Source organism: Cynocephalus volans, chromosome 1 (assembly GCF_027409185.1).
Source record: "Cynocephalus volans isolate mCynVol1 chromosome 1, mCynVol1.pri, whole genome shotgun sequence".
Taxonomy (NCBI): domain Eukaryota; kingdom Metazoa; phylum Chordata; class Mammalia; order Dermoptera; family Cynocephalidae; genus Cynocephalus; species Cynocephalus volans.
The window spans coordinates 103,584,116-103,599,881 of record NC_084460.1 but is presented as its reverse complement, the minus strand read 5'-3'; the positions used below and the strand labels follow the sequence as shown (position 1 = coordinate 103,599,881).

Sequence of the window (15,766 nt, the reverse complement as noted above, 5' to 3'; positions counted from 1 at the left end):
ATTTTAAGAAAACTCCTTTTGCCCTCTATCCACTGCAACCCAGTCTTTGAAAGGATGAGATAGGTGTGACGGCTTGGCTCAATTGCTAAATTGGGGAGGAGATAAGTAAACAATTAAATGTGGACTGCCTGATTTTTCATATGGGCATTTACTAGCTGTGTGACCTTGAGCAAGCTGTTTAACTCTTCTGTGTCTTGGTTTCCTCACCCTTATAGTGAGTATGATTACCTGCCTAGTGGTGATACGAGGATTAAACGAGTTATTAATATAGCAATGTGCTTAGAAAAGTACCTCACATATAAGCACTTATTTCTTAGTTCTTAATATCACTAATCTTCCTCTTTTGGAGGGCAGAAATGTGTTTTATTTATTACAGTATCCCTTATAGTATACAGCACAATACCCTTTACAATGTGCTCTACAACTAAAGTTGAAAGAATAAAGCACCTTTATATATTTCCAACAGTAATCATTTTAAGAACTTAAGCGGAACTAACCTTCAACAAAATGTGATCCTTCAGTAACAAACTCCAGTAACTGGTCAAAGATTGCAGTAATTGCCTTCTTAGCTAGCACAAAGTGCTTCAGTGGAGAAGCAGTTTCTGCCATTACGCTATGAGGGGGAGAAAACAAAGTTAGAAAAGCACAAATTAAACTGGATATAAAAACATGCGAATCAATGACACTTTCCAGTATCATTAACTCGCCAATGGAATAAACTAAATTGCCAAAATATTCTTAGGTAATTGTTTTTTGGGGAGAAGTGTTTTGGTCAAACAATTAAAGACTCCTTTTGAATGATATTTCACTAAAATAAGTGATATCTACTGGTCAAAATCTTGGTTACAATTTCTACTTTATTTCCCCTTGGCGAAGATGAAACTAATTGTGGCTAAGCTGTGACTACACGTGACTCAAGCACATCAGAGAACTGGGTTAAGTGAGAGGAAGCCAAGTTCACAAAAACAAGTTATTAAACTTCTCAACCTTGTGCTCTAGGTGGGCGGAGGTGGATATGAAGAGCGAGGAAATAAAATTCCAAGATCACAATGCAATACTGACATTTAGAAAGTAGTTTTCGTTACAACAAACAAGAAGGCAAGGCTTAAAGGAGGTATTAGTGCTTCCAACCAAAGCAGCAAAAACTTCACGGAATATGTTTTTTAAAAAATTTTCCCTGGCGGCTTCTCATGAAAAAGACACCGAAGACAACCGATCACACCCCAGTCTACTCCTGGTGCGTGCGTAGCAAGAGCAGAGTGAGGGCAAAGACCCGTCCGACCGGTGTGAACACCTACCTTGGGGAAAGGCCTTCCACGCCGGCGCGGGAGCCGCGCCCGCAGGGCTCGGGGTCAGGCTCCGCCGCTGCCCCTCCCGCGCCGGCCCCGTCCCGGACCCACCACAGCCCTCCTCCCCCACCCGGGATCCGGCCCCGTGGGCTCCACGGGCCCGACCTGGCCGCTGTCCGCACTCGCCACCCTGTTCGCTCAGTCCTTCTCCGCAGATCCGTGGCGGCGGCGCCGCGTCACAGAGCACTCCGCGCACTACTCCTCGCCCCTGTCCCTGGCAGCGCGAAGGTCACCCCGAGCGTCGCAAACGGGCCGGCGCTCGAGGCAGCAGGCACTCACACTATCCCGGCTACGACTTGTCACCCGTCAACCACAGCTCAGCCACAGCCCCCAGACTGCCTCATCCTCCCGAGAGAGGCTGGACGAGGAGAAGAGGCGGGAGGAAAGGTAAAGGGCGGTCACTTCCGGTCTTTCACTCTCCCCTATTCTGTTTGGCTCCGTGGCCGGAAGTGCATCTGTTCCGGGCGCCATTTTTTTTAAGGGCAGAAGGCAAGGCTGTTGTGGGCAGTGACTGTTCCATCCTCCGATTTCTCCTCCCTCTGCTTTGAAGTTTACAAAGCTCTGTTCAGTCTAGGCACAGCTAGCAGCCGCTGTGTCAGTGACGGAGAACTAAAAGGAGGTGGGCAGTGATGGGGCTGGCCGTGCCAGACGAGAGGGATTCGTGTTTGCTAGGCCAGCAGCAATGAAGGAAGACCTTTGGACTTCTCCACTACTCCCTGTCGTGTGATTGGCTTCCTGGGCTTGGAGTATAGGTGTGTGTGTGTTGAATCAGAGGTGAGACTTAAGAACTTGGTTTGTCCTTGACTAGTGCTGCTTAAACTTTGTGCTTAGGAATTACCTGGGGATCTTGTTAAACTGCAGATTCCGATTCATTGGGTCTGTAGTGAAGACTGAGAGTCTACATTTCTCACATCCCTGGAGAGCTGCTGCTGGTCTATACAGGGCTCATCAGAATGTCCTGGGGATTTTTTCCGGAGCTGGCAAGTGAGATGCTTTTGCAAGTGAGGCCACTTCATCTGAGTTTCAGGTAGTTTAATAACATCGGAATACTGATAATACCTACATTATGGATTGATGTGAAAATTAAATGAGTGGGCTGTGGGCATATAGTAGGAGCTGAATAAATAAATATTATTCTTCTGTGGGGGCAGATGAATATTAATAAGCAAGTGCAATAAATTAGATCATTTTCAGACAGTGCTTACTACTCTGAAGGAAAAGTAAAAGAAACGTGGCAATGGGATAAACTATCTGAATAAACTGAGCTACTTAGGTTGGTCCTTTCTGAGGAGATATTTCATGACTTTTTTCCCAGAAAGCCAATCCTGGGAATATCTGGAGGAAGAGTGCCCAAAATAGTGGGAACAGGAAATCCCAAGGCCCATAGGAAGGACAGTGGTATGGTCCATGAAAAGAAAGAAGGTCAATGTGGCCTGGGTGTGGGGGTAGAGGGGGAAGGAGAATGGGGGAAATACGTTTAGAGATGTAGGCAGGTATAGAATCATATAGGCTAAGATCAAAAGGTTGAATTTTATTCTAAGTGCAATGGCAAACTGCTGGAAAGTTTTAAGCCCAGAGAGTAATATGATCTGATTTACATTTTAAAAGGTCGTTTTGGTTGCTCTGTGGGTACTGGATTATAGATAAATTCCACACGATGTTTCATAAAGAGCCTGCTCCACTAGTTGGAATTAGAGGCATTCAATAAAATATGGCTTTTATTAGTAGTAACATACTAAAGCCCTAGGAGTAATTGTGAAATTAGCTGGAATCATTCAGCTTCACAGTATTTTACAGTTTTTATCCCTTCTCTTACCCCACCCCCACTCTCTCCCCACACCATAAACACACACACACGGTATGCTAATAATTTCTGCTAGGGATCTTTAGAGTTGTACTATCAAAATTCGTTTTCCAGTAAGCATCTGAAACTATTCACATTACTGTGCAAATGACTAAGGGCAGTCTCATGCTTTGCTGCAGGAGTGTTTTTGTGTGTATCAGTCAGGATACAGAGGGTAAGAGATTTATTGCAAGGAATTGGTTTATGTGAGCATAGGGGCTGATTAAGCAAGTCCAAAATATGGAGGTCAGGCCATCAGTAAGCACAGGATGGAAACTTGGGCGGAATTTCTTCTTAGGGAAACCTCAGTTCTGCTCTTAAGAGCTTTCAACTGATTGGATCAGGCCCACCCATATTATCCAGGATAATCTTTACAAAAGTCAACTGATTGTGTATATTAATCACAAGTACTTTCCCAACTGTACCTAGATTAATGTTTGAATAAATAACTGGGTACTATAGCCTACCCAAGTTGACATCTAAAATTGACCATCAAGTTATAGGCTATTTGGCAAAATGTTTCAAAATCTGTAATGTGAAAGTCTTCTGACCCAGCAATCCTTGGAAAATACAATAGTTCCCTTTAACCACATTTTCACTTTTCATGATTTCAATTACCCATTGTCAACCGAGGTCCTGAAAATATTAAATGGAAAATTCCAGAAATAAACAAGTCATGAGTTTTAAATCTCTCACCATCCCACTTTGTCCCACCTGGGATGTGAATCATCACTTTGTCCAACATCTCCACGCTGTATACACCACCTACACATTAGTCACTTAATAGCTGTCTGTGTTATCAGATCACTGTGGACAGATCTCAGTGTTTATGTTCAAGTAACCCTTATTTTACTTAATAATGGCCCTAAAGTGCATGAACGGTGATGGTGGCAATTTGGGTATGCCAAAGAGAAGCCATAAACTGCTTCCTTTAAGTGAAAAGGTGGAAGTTCTCAATTTAATAGGAAAAGAAAAAAATCTTATGCTGAAGTTGCTAAGATCCATGGTAAGAATAAATCTGCTATCCATGAAATTGTGAACAGTATATTGTTATAATTGTTCTATTTACTTATTAGTTATTGTTAATCTCTTACTACACCTAATTTATAAATTAAACTTTGCCATAGGTATATATGTATGTATAGGAAAAACCATAGTCTATATGGGGTTCAGTACTATCTGTGGTTTCAGGCATCCAACAGGGGGCTTGAAACTTATCCCCCAAGGTTAAGGGAGGACTACTATAATTAATGACATGAACAGAGACATAGCTTATAAATATGTAATCAAATATTATAAATATGTACAAATAATACAAATAAATATATAATAATCAAAATATTTATTACCATGAAAAATTGGAAATAATCCAAGACTAGGAACAAGAAAAGGAATGGCTGCAATTTCTACTGCTTGTTGTAATAGTGAAAGTACTGACAAATTCTGTGACAAGACAAAGAAAAAAGAGCTATTAAGGACTTGCAGACTGGAAGTAAAGAGACAAATATGTCACTTATAGCAGATTATATAATTATTTACATTAAAAACTGAAGACAATTATTAGAACTAATAAGAACTCAATGAGATTTCTGGATATTTAAAAAATCTGAAGCCTTCCTATGTACCAGTAATACCCAATTAGAAAATAATATAACATATCAAAGCAACTAAAACTGTAAAAAAAACTAGTAACTGGCCTAGCGAAAACTGCATACAACATTTATGGAAAACACAAAAAAGAACATTAAAAAGAAACCTGAGTAAGTGGAGAAATGTACAATATTTATAAAAGAAAGATTTAACATTATAAAGATGTCAGCTGTCTCTAAAATGATCTATAATTTTTAATGCAGTTCTTATAAAATGCTAATAAGACTTTGGATGGAATAGAAATAATTCTAAACTTACATGGAAGAAAAACTTCACCAATTACTTAAACAATTCTCTAAAAGGACAGAGAATGAATTTACACTACCCGATATTAAGACATATTGCAAAGCCATTATATTTAAAGCATGCTGTTACTATTAAAGTATACAGTACTGATGGATAACTGGTGATATCAGCAAGATGGCAGACTAGATGATCCCCACCATTACTCCCCCCACAAGAGATCAACCAACAAAATTAAAACATAAAACTGCTATTCCATTGGAACTGCTGTTCCAAAACCATTGGAAGTTGGGGGGAGAGGAGGAGAGACTCACTGAGTCCTCAAAGGCATGAAAGGCCATGGTGAATGGGAGGAGGGATCACTCCAGTCAGTCCCAGCCGCAGCCATTCCACTGGCCAGAGTGGCACAGTGCATGGAGCAGTTATCTGGAGACTGCAAAGCTGGCACAGGGATTTTTTTTTGAAGCTACTTGGAGCTTGCAGGGAAGAAGGGTGCTGTGACCATTGTTAAGAAAAATGGAGGGCCCCATCCTATGTCCCAGGCCAGCATAGTTACTTGCAAGGTTCTCTTGCACCTGCATAAGAGAGAGGTCTGCACTGGATGGGAGGAAGGATTTTCTTCAGAGAGCCCCATCCCCAACCTTCAGGACCAGTATTTCACTCCATGCTGAGAAGGCCACTGAACCTGCTGTCTCAGAGGTGAGGGGAGAGAATAAGAGGTGGGTGTATGGATTGCCCAGGTCTCTCTCTGTCTTTGTGGGGGACTTGTGCAGGGTTTGCCCCAGGAGAAACATTGGAGTGCAGGGGGTGGGGGACTGATCCACCACGGGTACATTAGGATGCATTGTTGGCAGCTGATCTGCCTCTTAATCTGCACAGGCACTACACAGTGGAGACCAGTCAGTATGATAGAACTATAGGGAGCACAGTTTGCAGGAAAAACTCATTCCCAGGCTGGACACAGCCCAGTTGTTTTTATGGAGCCCCCACATGACCCAGAAGTGACTAAAAGGCTGAATTAATATCCAGTCCACATAAAAAAATTTCCCCAGACTGAGAAACAATGGCCAGGCAGCAATTTAGCTCAGGCACAGCATTCAAGTTCCAGTCACCACAGTAAGTTTCCCACAATCCGGAAATCAATGGCATGATAGCAAACTAGTTCCAGTACAGTGTTTAAGTGGTGGTGGTTGATATTAATCTACCACGGAACAGAAAAAAACACAGACCAGAGTCAAAGTTCTGATATTGAGCAGTAAAGATCTAACACCACCAAAGAACACCAACAAAATCTGGAAGCGGTAGCTGTCTCCTCAAATGCACAGGCATCAATATAAAGATACAAATATTTAGAAATAACAGAGAAAAATGATACAACCAGAAGCAACCAATAAGTTACCAGAAGAAAAGCCAATTTATAAAATGCCTAACAGAGAATTCAGAATAATCCTCTTACAGATGTTCAGGGAGTCACAAGAAAATACAGATAGAAAATTAAATAATATCTGGAAAGCAATCCAGGAGCAGAATGACAAACGTGACAAAGGAATAGAATCAATTTAAAAAAAAAAGAAAGAAAGAAAGAAAGAAATTCTAGAAATAAAGAAAATGTTAACTGAAAAATTCAGTAGAAAGCTCCAAGAGCATACATGACCAAACAAAGGAAAGAGTCAGTGAACTCAAAGACAGAACATACAAAATTAACCAATCAGAGGAGCAAAAACAAAAAAGAATAAGAAAAAATGAAACAGAATTGCAGTAATTATGGGACACCTTCAAGTGAAATAACCTCTGCATAATTAGCATATTTGAAGGAGATGAAAAAGAGACTTAGAATATTTAAGGAAATAATGGCTGAAAATTTCTCAAGTATAGAAAAAGCATTCAGATACAGGAAGCTCAGAGGTCACCAATCAAATTCAATCCAAAGAGGAACACCACAAGGCAAATCATAATCAAGAGATCACTAAACCAAACACACAAAAATACTGAAAGCAGCAAGAGGAAAAAAATATATAATATTAAACAGAACCCCAGTAAGACTTTCAGTGAATTTCTCAGTAGAAATCCTGCAGGCCAGGAGAGAGTGGGATAATATATTCAGAGTGGTGAGGGAAGAAGACTGTCAACCAAGAATTCTATATCCAGCAAAATGAACCTTAAAATATGAAGGAGAAATAAAGTCTTTCCCAGAAAAACAAAAGCTGAGAGAATTCATTAACATTAGACCTACCTTACAAGAAATTAGATTTCTTCAGTCTGAAAGATGATGCTAAAGTGTAACAAGAAAACATTTGAAGGTACAAAACTCACTAGTAAAGTAAGTACACAGGCAAACTCAGAATACTCCAGTGTTGTAAGCGTGGTGAATAAACCACTTATATCCTTAGTATCAAGACTAAAGGAAAAACCTAATAATATAATAATAATTACAACAATTGTATAATAGATAGACACCTTCAAACAACAGTCAACAGTTGAGGGGGGGGTGACAAAGTATAGAGTTGGCTTTGGTTTTTTCTTAGTGATCGAAGTTAAGTTGTTATTAGTTTAAAATAATCTGTTTAACTGTAACACATTTTTTTGTAACCTTCATGGTATCCATAACACAAAAACCTATAATAGACATACTAAAAATAATTAGTGAGAAATCAAAGTATACTACTAGACAAAATCACTTAATCACAAAGGCTGATAGTAAGGCCAGGAAAAATAAAGGATCTACAAAACAACCAGAAAAAAAATAACAAAATGGCAGTAATAAGTCCCTATGTATCAATAATAACTCTAAGTGTAATGAATTTTATCCCCCAAATAAAAGACACACAGTGGCTGAATGGGTTATAAAACAAGAACCAAAGTTATGCTGCTTACAGGAAACCCACTTCATCCGTAAAGACACATGTTGACTGAAAGTGAAGGGATGGAAAAAGATATTTCATGCAAGTAAAAACCAAAAAGAGCAGGAGTAGCTATACTTACATAAAATAAAATAGACTTTAAGTCAAGGAAAATTAAAAAAGATAAGGATATGATATGATATTATATGATAAAGGGATCAATTGAACAAAAGGATATAACAATTCTAAATATATGTGCAACCAATTATGGAGCATCCAGTTATATAAAGCAGTTAATAATGGACCTAACGGGAGAAATAGACTCCAACACAATAATTGAGGACTTTAATACCCCACATTCAGGAAGCACAGATCATCCTGACAGAAAATTAACCAAGAAACATCCAAGTTAGTCTCCACTCTAGACAGAGTGGACCTAACATTTCATCCAACAGCTATAGAATACACATTCCTAGGGCTGGCCTGTGGCTCACTCAGGAGAGTGCAGTACTGATAACACCAAGGCCACGGGTTCAGATCCCTATATAGGGATGGCCAGTTAACTCACTGGGTGAGCGTGGTGCTGACAACACCAAGTCAAGGGTTAAGATCCCCTTACCGGTCATCTTTTCTAAAAAAAAAAGAATACACATTCTTCTCAGCAGCACATGGAACATTTTTCTAGAATAGAACATATGTTAGGTCACAAAACAAGTCTCAACCAATTTTAAAAAACTGAAATCATATCAGCTCTCTTTACTGACCATAATGAAATAAAACTAGAAATCAGTAACAGAAGGGACACTGGAAACTACAGAAATATGTCAAAATTAGACAACAGGCTCCTAAACAACAAATAGGTCAAAGAAGAAATTAAAAAGGAAATATAAAAATTCATGGAGAAAAATGAAAGTGAAAGCACAACATACCAGAACCTGTGGTATATAGCAAACATAGTTCTAAGAGAGAAGTTTATAGGATTGGCACACTAGCTCACTTGGCAGAGTGTGGTACTGATAATACCAAGGTCAAGGGTTCAGATCCCAGTAACGGCCAGCTGCAGAAAAAAAAGAAAAAGGAAGTTTATAGCAAATGTCTACAACAAAAAAGAAAAAAGACTTGAAATAAACAACCTAGCATTATACATCAAGGAGTTAGAAAAACAAGAATAAACCAAATGCAAAATTATTAGGACAAAACCAACAAAAATAATAGCAGAAATAAATGAATTAGAGATTTAAAAAATACAAAAGGTCAATAAAACAAAGAGTTGGTTTTTCAGATAAAACTTTAGCTAGACAAACAAAGAAAAAAGAGATAACAAAGTCATAAATGAAAATGGAGACTTACAACTGATAGCACAGAAATACAAGAGATCTATTATGAACAATTGTATGCTAACAATCTGGAAAATCTAGAAGATATGGACAAATTCATGGGCACATACAACTTACCAAGGACAAGTCATGAAGAATTAGAAAACCTAAACAGACCAATAACAAATAATGAAATTGAGGTGGTAATAAAAAGTCTCCCAACAAAGAAAACACCAGAGCCAGATGGTTCAGTGTCAAATTCCACCAAATATTTAAAGAAGAGCTAATACTAATCCTTCTCAAACTCTTACAAATAATTGAAGAGCAGAGAATACCTCCCAACTCATTCTATGAGGCCAGCATTAACCTCATACCAAACTCAGAAAAGGACACAGCAAAAAAAGAAAACTACAGACCAATATCCCTAATGAACATAGATGTGAAAATCCTCAACAAATCATTCACCATGATCAAGTGAAATTCATTCCAGGGATGCAAGGATGATCAACATACACAAAGCAGTAAATGTTATACATCACATCAATAGAATGAAGGAAAAAAATATTTCAATAGATGCAGAAAAAAGCATCTGATAAAATCTAACACTCCTTCATGATAAAAAACACTCAACAAATGAGGTACAGAAGGAATGCACCTCAACACAAGAAAGGTCATATTCAGCAAACCCACAATTAATATCATACAGAATGGACAAAAGTTGAAAGCTTTTCCTCTAAGACATGGAACAAGTTAGGGAAGCCTACTCTCCCTGCTCCTATTCGACATAGTTATGGAAGTTCTAGGCAGAGCAATAAGGCAAGAGAAAGCAATACAGGACATCCAAGTTAGAAAGGAGGAAGTGAAACTATCCCTATTTGCAGATGATTATGTACATAGAAAATGCTAAAGACTCCACCAAAAATTACTAGTACTACTAAATGAATTCAGAAAGTGGTAGGATACAAAATCAACATGCAAAAATCAATAACATTCCTATATGCCAATAACAAGATATTTGAAGAAGAAATCAAGAAAGTAATCCCATTAATAATAGCTACCCCCCCCCCCCAAAAAAAAAAAAAAGAAACAAAGAAAGAAAAAAGAAAAGAAAAGAAAAAAGAAATACCTAGGAGTAAATTCAACCAAAGAGGTGAAGGAAATTGAAGAGAACACAAAGAAATGGAAAGATACTGCCTGTTCATGTGGTAGAAGAATTAATATCATCAAAATGTCCATATTACCCAAAGCAATCTAGATTCAATACAATGCCTATCAAAATATCAATGATATTCTTCACAGAAATAGAATAAAGTCTTACAATTTGTATGGAATCGCAAAATGCCCTGCATAGCCAAAGCAATCTTGAGCAAAAAGAACAAAGCTGGAGGCATCACACTACGTGACTTCAAAATATACTATAAAGCTATAGTAACCAAAACAGCATGGTACTGTCATAAAAACAAATAGACCAATGGAACAGAATAGAGAGCCCAGAAATAAATCCACACAGTTATAGACAACTGATTTTTGACAGAGGCGCCAAGAATATACACTGGGGAAAGGACAGCCTCTCCAACAAATGGTGCTGGAAAAACTGGACATGCCCATGCAGAAGATTGAAACTAGACCCCTCTCTCTCATCATACACCTAAATCAACACAAAATGTATCAAAGACCTAAATTTAAGATCCCAAACTATGAAACTATTAGAAGAAAACATAGAGGAAACACTACATGAAATTGGAGTGAGCAGCACTTTTTTGAACAAGCCTACACAGGTGAGGAAGAATTGTAAGGATGAGGGTTATCAGCCATAGAATACAGTTTGAGGAATATGTTTTATTTTATTTTATTTTATTAATTAATTAGTTTTATTTTTTAAAGATGATTGGTAAGGGGATCTTAACCCTTGACTTGGTGTTGTCAGCACCACGCTCTCCCAAGTGAGCCACGGGCCAGCCCTGAGGAATATGTTTTAGAAACAGATGAATAATGCCATGAAGAGGTAACTGTAAATAAAATGAACAGGGTAGGCAGGAAGAGTGGGAATTCTGTATTCTCAACTTTCAGCCAACCAAAATTCAGAACAGCATAGTGAATGGCCTTAAAAAAATTAAATAAATAAATAAATAAATTACCCACCAGAAATTACATCTGATGAACATGATTACAATTTCTGATCTCAGCTCTACTCTGCAGACTAAAGGTAAAAATATTAATTATTTCAACTGCAGTATTTTTTAGTAGTGAACACTATCTGGATAAGACATTAAAAACTAGAAAAAAATTTAGTTTTCTTTCGAAATGAAACTTTTCATTACATTTTTTTTCATGGTACAATTCATTCAACTCAATATTTTTACCAAGGAAAAGAAAAGATCCTCCAGGTCAGATTCATTTGCCTATTTAAAAACAAACAACAGCTTTTTTTGGGTGATTTCTGGCAAAAAATTAAAAACAATTAAAAAAAAACCTAAAAAATTCTAACAAAAATTCCTTTAAAAACACTCTCTAAATAATTACCTTCAAAATATGAAATAAAATTAGTAGTTAATATGATCTTCCTATTTAGAAATGTGAGAAAATTCTTTCTAGAATGTAGAAATTACTTTCCACAAATTTATTTTGGGTTCAGGTAGTTATCAGTTTTAACACCAAGGTTACTTAAGAAGAATGACTTTAATAAGGAAATTGTGGTGCTTGATACTTTAGTATGGAAAATCCTTATTTGGAAAATTATTTTTCAAATCACCAGTATGAAGATATCAGACAACTCTGATAGGCTCTTAAAATCACTGTTTACATTTACAGATTGAACACAAAACTTCATATAAAAATGTAAATTGCATACAACAACAACTTTTAGCTTTGTGAATTTATATTTCACACCACAAATGTACACATCTTTTTGTTTTAGATTTGAATGTTGTCTTAAAAGATGAACTTATGGAAAGCTAAATAAATAGAAGTATATGTTAATCCATAAATTCAGTGCCATGAGTAAAGATTCTTTTGTGATACTCTATCTTCAATTATCGGAACTGAGGTTAAAAGTTATAGGCAAAGGAATTTATATCCAAAAATTTCATTTTTAATTTGTAGAGATGAAACTGTTAATTGTAAGGTAAACCTAACTAAATTGGCTTCTCCACTGGTTGGCTGAAACAATTGGTTTCAACTATTTTCACTTAAATTCTTAATGAATATTGATTTTTTGGTAAGCCAATCTACTTCCCAAGAGGATTGTGGCCATTTGATTTTTACTAGCTTCTTAAAAGTCAATAACCTGTAGTGCTTGTTTTAGGCCTTAAGATTCCATTTAAAGCTTAATCACAGAAGTTTTGGAAATATATTAAACTGCTTGCAAAAGGTAGGAAGACAAAACAAGAAAACTAAGGTTAATGGAAGAGTGCCAGGAATTAAGTAATTCAATGCTTTATAAATCAGATTAAAATATTAGGAATAGTGTTAGTCTACTTAAAAAAAAAAAAGCCTATATATACTACATCTGCAACAATTCGGCAGTCACTTAACAGTAGGTTATAGACCCTGTGAAGCTAAAAAATTGGTTAATGTGTGATGATGCACATTCAGAGAAATCTAAGAAAGGCGATTTAAAATGGTAATTCTGGCAAATTTATTATCAGGAAGAAAAGAGGCGTTCGAGTAGAACGCAACCATTTTCAAATTCTGGAGTATAGGGAAATGCTTTGGAATTTCAAAAGTTATAACTCACTGCAAGGTGAAGATAAAAAAAATTTTTTTTAAAGGCAAGAAAAACAATGAAGACCTGTCAATGCTGCCAAGAATTCTATTGCAGTGTTAATAAACATCACCACCAGTTATGTATTCTCAAACTCGAATTGTGGTTCAAGTCACAAAAGTGTACAGGGGGAATGTCTGTCTCTGAAGGGGAAAAAAATCCAGTTGTAAGTTAAAAAAATCCAGAAGTAGTTAGAAAAATTTACTTTTAGGTAGATTTGTTTTTCCAAAGTTTATTAAGCTAAAAAACAGAACAACTACCTCAGCAATTTTGAAAACTGAGCTAAAGCAAAAAAGTTTTTATTGCACAAACTGTCAGTGGCATATGGCCTCAGGCTGCAGATTCATCAAAAAGTACAAAATTATATGGTTCTAACACTTGGATTTATGTCTCTTAAGTAGTTTCATTACAATCTCTTTGATTTGATTACAAACACCTAACCACATGTAAAGCAGTAAAAAACAGATTTTTTTTTTTTTTTAACCAAGGCATTACGTAAGGTTTGTTTCTTGATAAACAAATCCTGGAGCTGGATGTACATCATTAAGTGTAAAAACAGAATTATCAAGAAGCTAGGTGAACGGCTAACCTAAGGTGAAGTAGTCATGAAAAACACCCCAAGGACAAAGGTTGTATTTATGTAACATATTGTAATGGAAACATCACTAGACTGTAAGCCAAATAAACTGGATTCCACTCCTGTACTGTAACTGATTATGTGCTGTTGGCTTTGTAACAACCTAAGTTTCTATTCCTACAAGAAACTTAGAAAACTAGAGGGTTTCTAAGTTTCTCTTATAATGTACACTGTTACAGTTTTAAGTCTTCTGAGAAACATTTGTATCGGACAGCTTAGCCCTACCAGGAATGTTACAATTAGACAGAATGTGAGTTTCTAGTAGCACAGCTATGTATACAAAATAGTAGAGATAAAAATACTGGGTTTTAGGGCCAGCCTGTGGCTCACTTGGGAGAGTGTGGTGCTGATAACACCAAGGCCATGGGTTTGGATCCCTATATAGGGATGGCTGGTTAGCTCACTTGGGAGAACGTGATGCTGACAACACCAAGTCAAGGGTTAAGATCCCCTTACTGGTCATCTTTAAAAAAAAAAAAACAAAAATACTGGGTTTTGAGAATACTTGTTGTAACCACCATTCTCAAAGTCGACTAAGTTCCCATGGTTCCCAAAGTGAGCAAACCACTGGCCTTAAATTGGTCTTTAGAACTGTATCAATATACCTGGACAATAATATTGTCAGTAGCAATGCTTGTTATATACTTGAGGACAATGATACACATAATTCTATCATCTTGGATACTGCTATTTCAGAAGCTGCTATTGAAATTAGTTGAATTGCGTTCCCCTCAAATTCATATGTTGCAGTCCTAACTCCCCCATACCTCAGAATATGACCTTATTTGGAGACAGGGTCTATGTCAAGTTAAAACGAGGTTAGGATGGGCCCTAATCCAATGACTGGAAATCTGGAGATAGACCTACATACAGGGAGAACACCATGTGAACGTGAAGACAGCCATCTACAAGCCAAGGAGAGTAGCCTGGAAGAGATCCTTCCCTCACAGCCAATACCTTGATTTTGATCTTCTGGCCTCCAGAACTGTGAGACAAATTGGGTCACGACCCACTTTGTAGTAACCTGTTATGTCAGCCACAGGAAACTAATAAAGATGCTGAGACTAATTTACCATTATCAGAAGTAATTTATACAATATCATGCCAGCAACACCTTATCTAACTCTATATAAATAATTCAGTGGGTTTTCTCAGCCAGTAAACAATTTGACATCAGAAGTTTGGGCATGACTTTATAGCTCCGTAACTGAAAATGAACTGTCAATGGGTTATGAATGCATTATGCAATGGTTACATTTTTTATTTTCTAACCACCTTACTAGTTCCTCCCCATCCCCATCTTAAATTATTCAACATATAGATAGGGGCTTTAAAAAAGCCTCCTAATTTTATTAAAAGAATAACAGAGTCCATTGTCTGCCTAGGATATAATTACTGATGGGGAATTCAAAAGGAAGTTTCTTATTAGTGGGCTTATCAGTGGACTTAATTATAAATAGTCATCCCTCAGTATCAGTGGGGGATTGGTTCCAGGAATCCCTCCACCCCAGGATATCAAAATCTGCAGATGCTCAAGTCCCTTATTAAAAATGGCACAGTGTTTGCATATAACCTATGCATATCCTCCTATATACTTTAATCTCTAGATTACTTATACCTCATACAACTACAAATCACTTCAATAACATGAATTTAATGCAGTACTCAGCATGTGGCAAATTCAAGTTTTGCTTTTTGGAACTTTGTGAATTTTTTTTTTCCCAAATATTTTCAATCCATGGTAGGTTTAACCCATGAATCCACGGATACTGAGGAACTGTATTATGTTGCATTTTAGTTCTGGTAGTGCAATAATTTAAGGACTTCATACACAAAAAACTGATCTTGAGCTTAAAAATGAAAGTTAACAGCTCCTATAGTTAAGGAAGGAAAACTGTAGCTAGTTTCTTCAGTGCATCTGTTTCTTTTCAGTTCATGACATCAGAGCACATGCAAGAAACAGGATGGTAGTCACCAGGAGTGGTTGAAACTACAAACTACCATGCAATTGAAAATACCACATTTAAGATACAATTATATACTGAAAAATGTAATAATGCCAAGAAAATTGGACAATTAAAAAAAGCTTATTAAAGGCAAATCTAAAATCATCCATTTTAACATC

At 37.1% G+C, this 15,766-nt stretch overlaps 1 protein-coding gene across 4 annotated transcripts in view; it reads right to left on the bottom strand.

The window, feature by feature from the left end:
- MFN1 (mitofusin 1) overlaps window positions 1-1,723 on the bottom strand; it is a 38,550-nt gene extending 36,827 nt beyond the window's left edge. Inside the window, exons 1-2 of one of the 4 annotated variants that reach the window (XM_063111433.1) lie at window positions 1,455-1,723; window positions 498-613 (exon numbers count right to left, since the gene is read on the bottom strand). In XM_063111433.1, coding sequence (XP_062967503.1) covers window positions 498-609 — 112 coding nt within the window. In that variant the 5' untranslated portion in view covers window positions 610-613; window positions 1,455-1,723. Of the gene's footprint in view, window positions 1-497; window positions 614-1,298; window positions 1,397-1,454 lie in introns of those variants that run through there. The other 3 variants (XM_063111443.1, XM_063111451.1, XM_063111459.1) reach the window with 3 other exon arrangements.
- Between the last annotated feature and the right edge of the window lie 14,043 nt (window positions 1,724-15,766).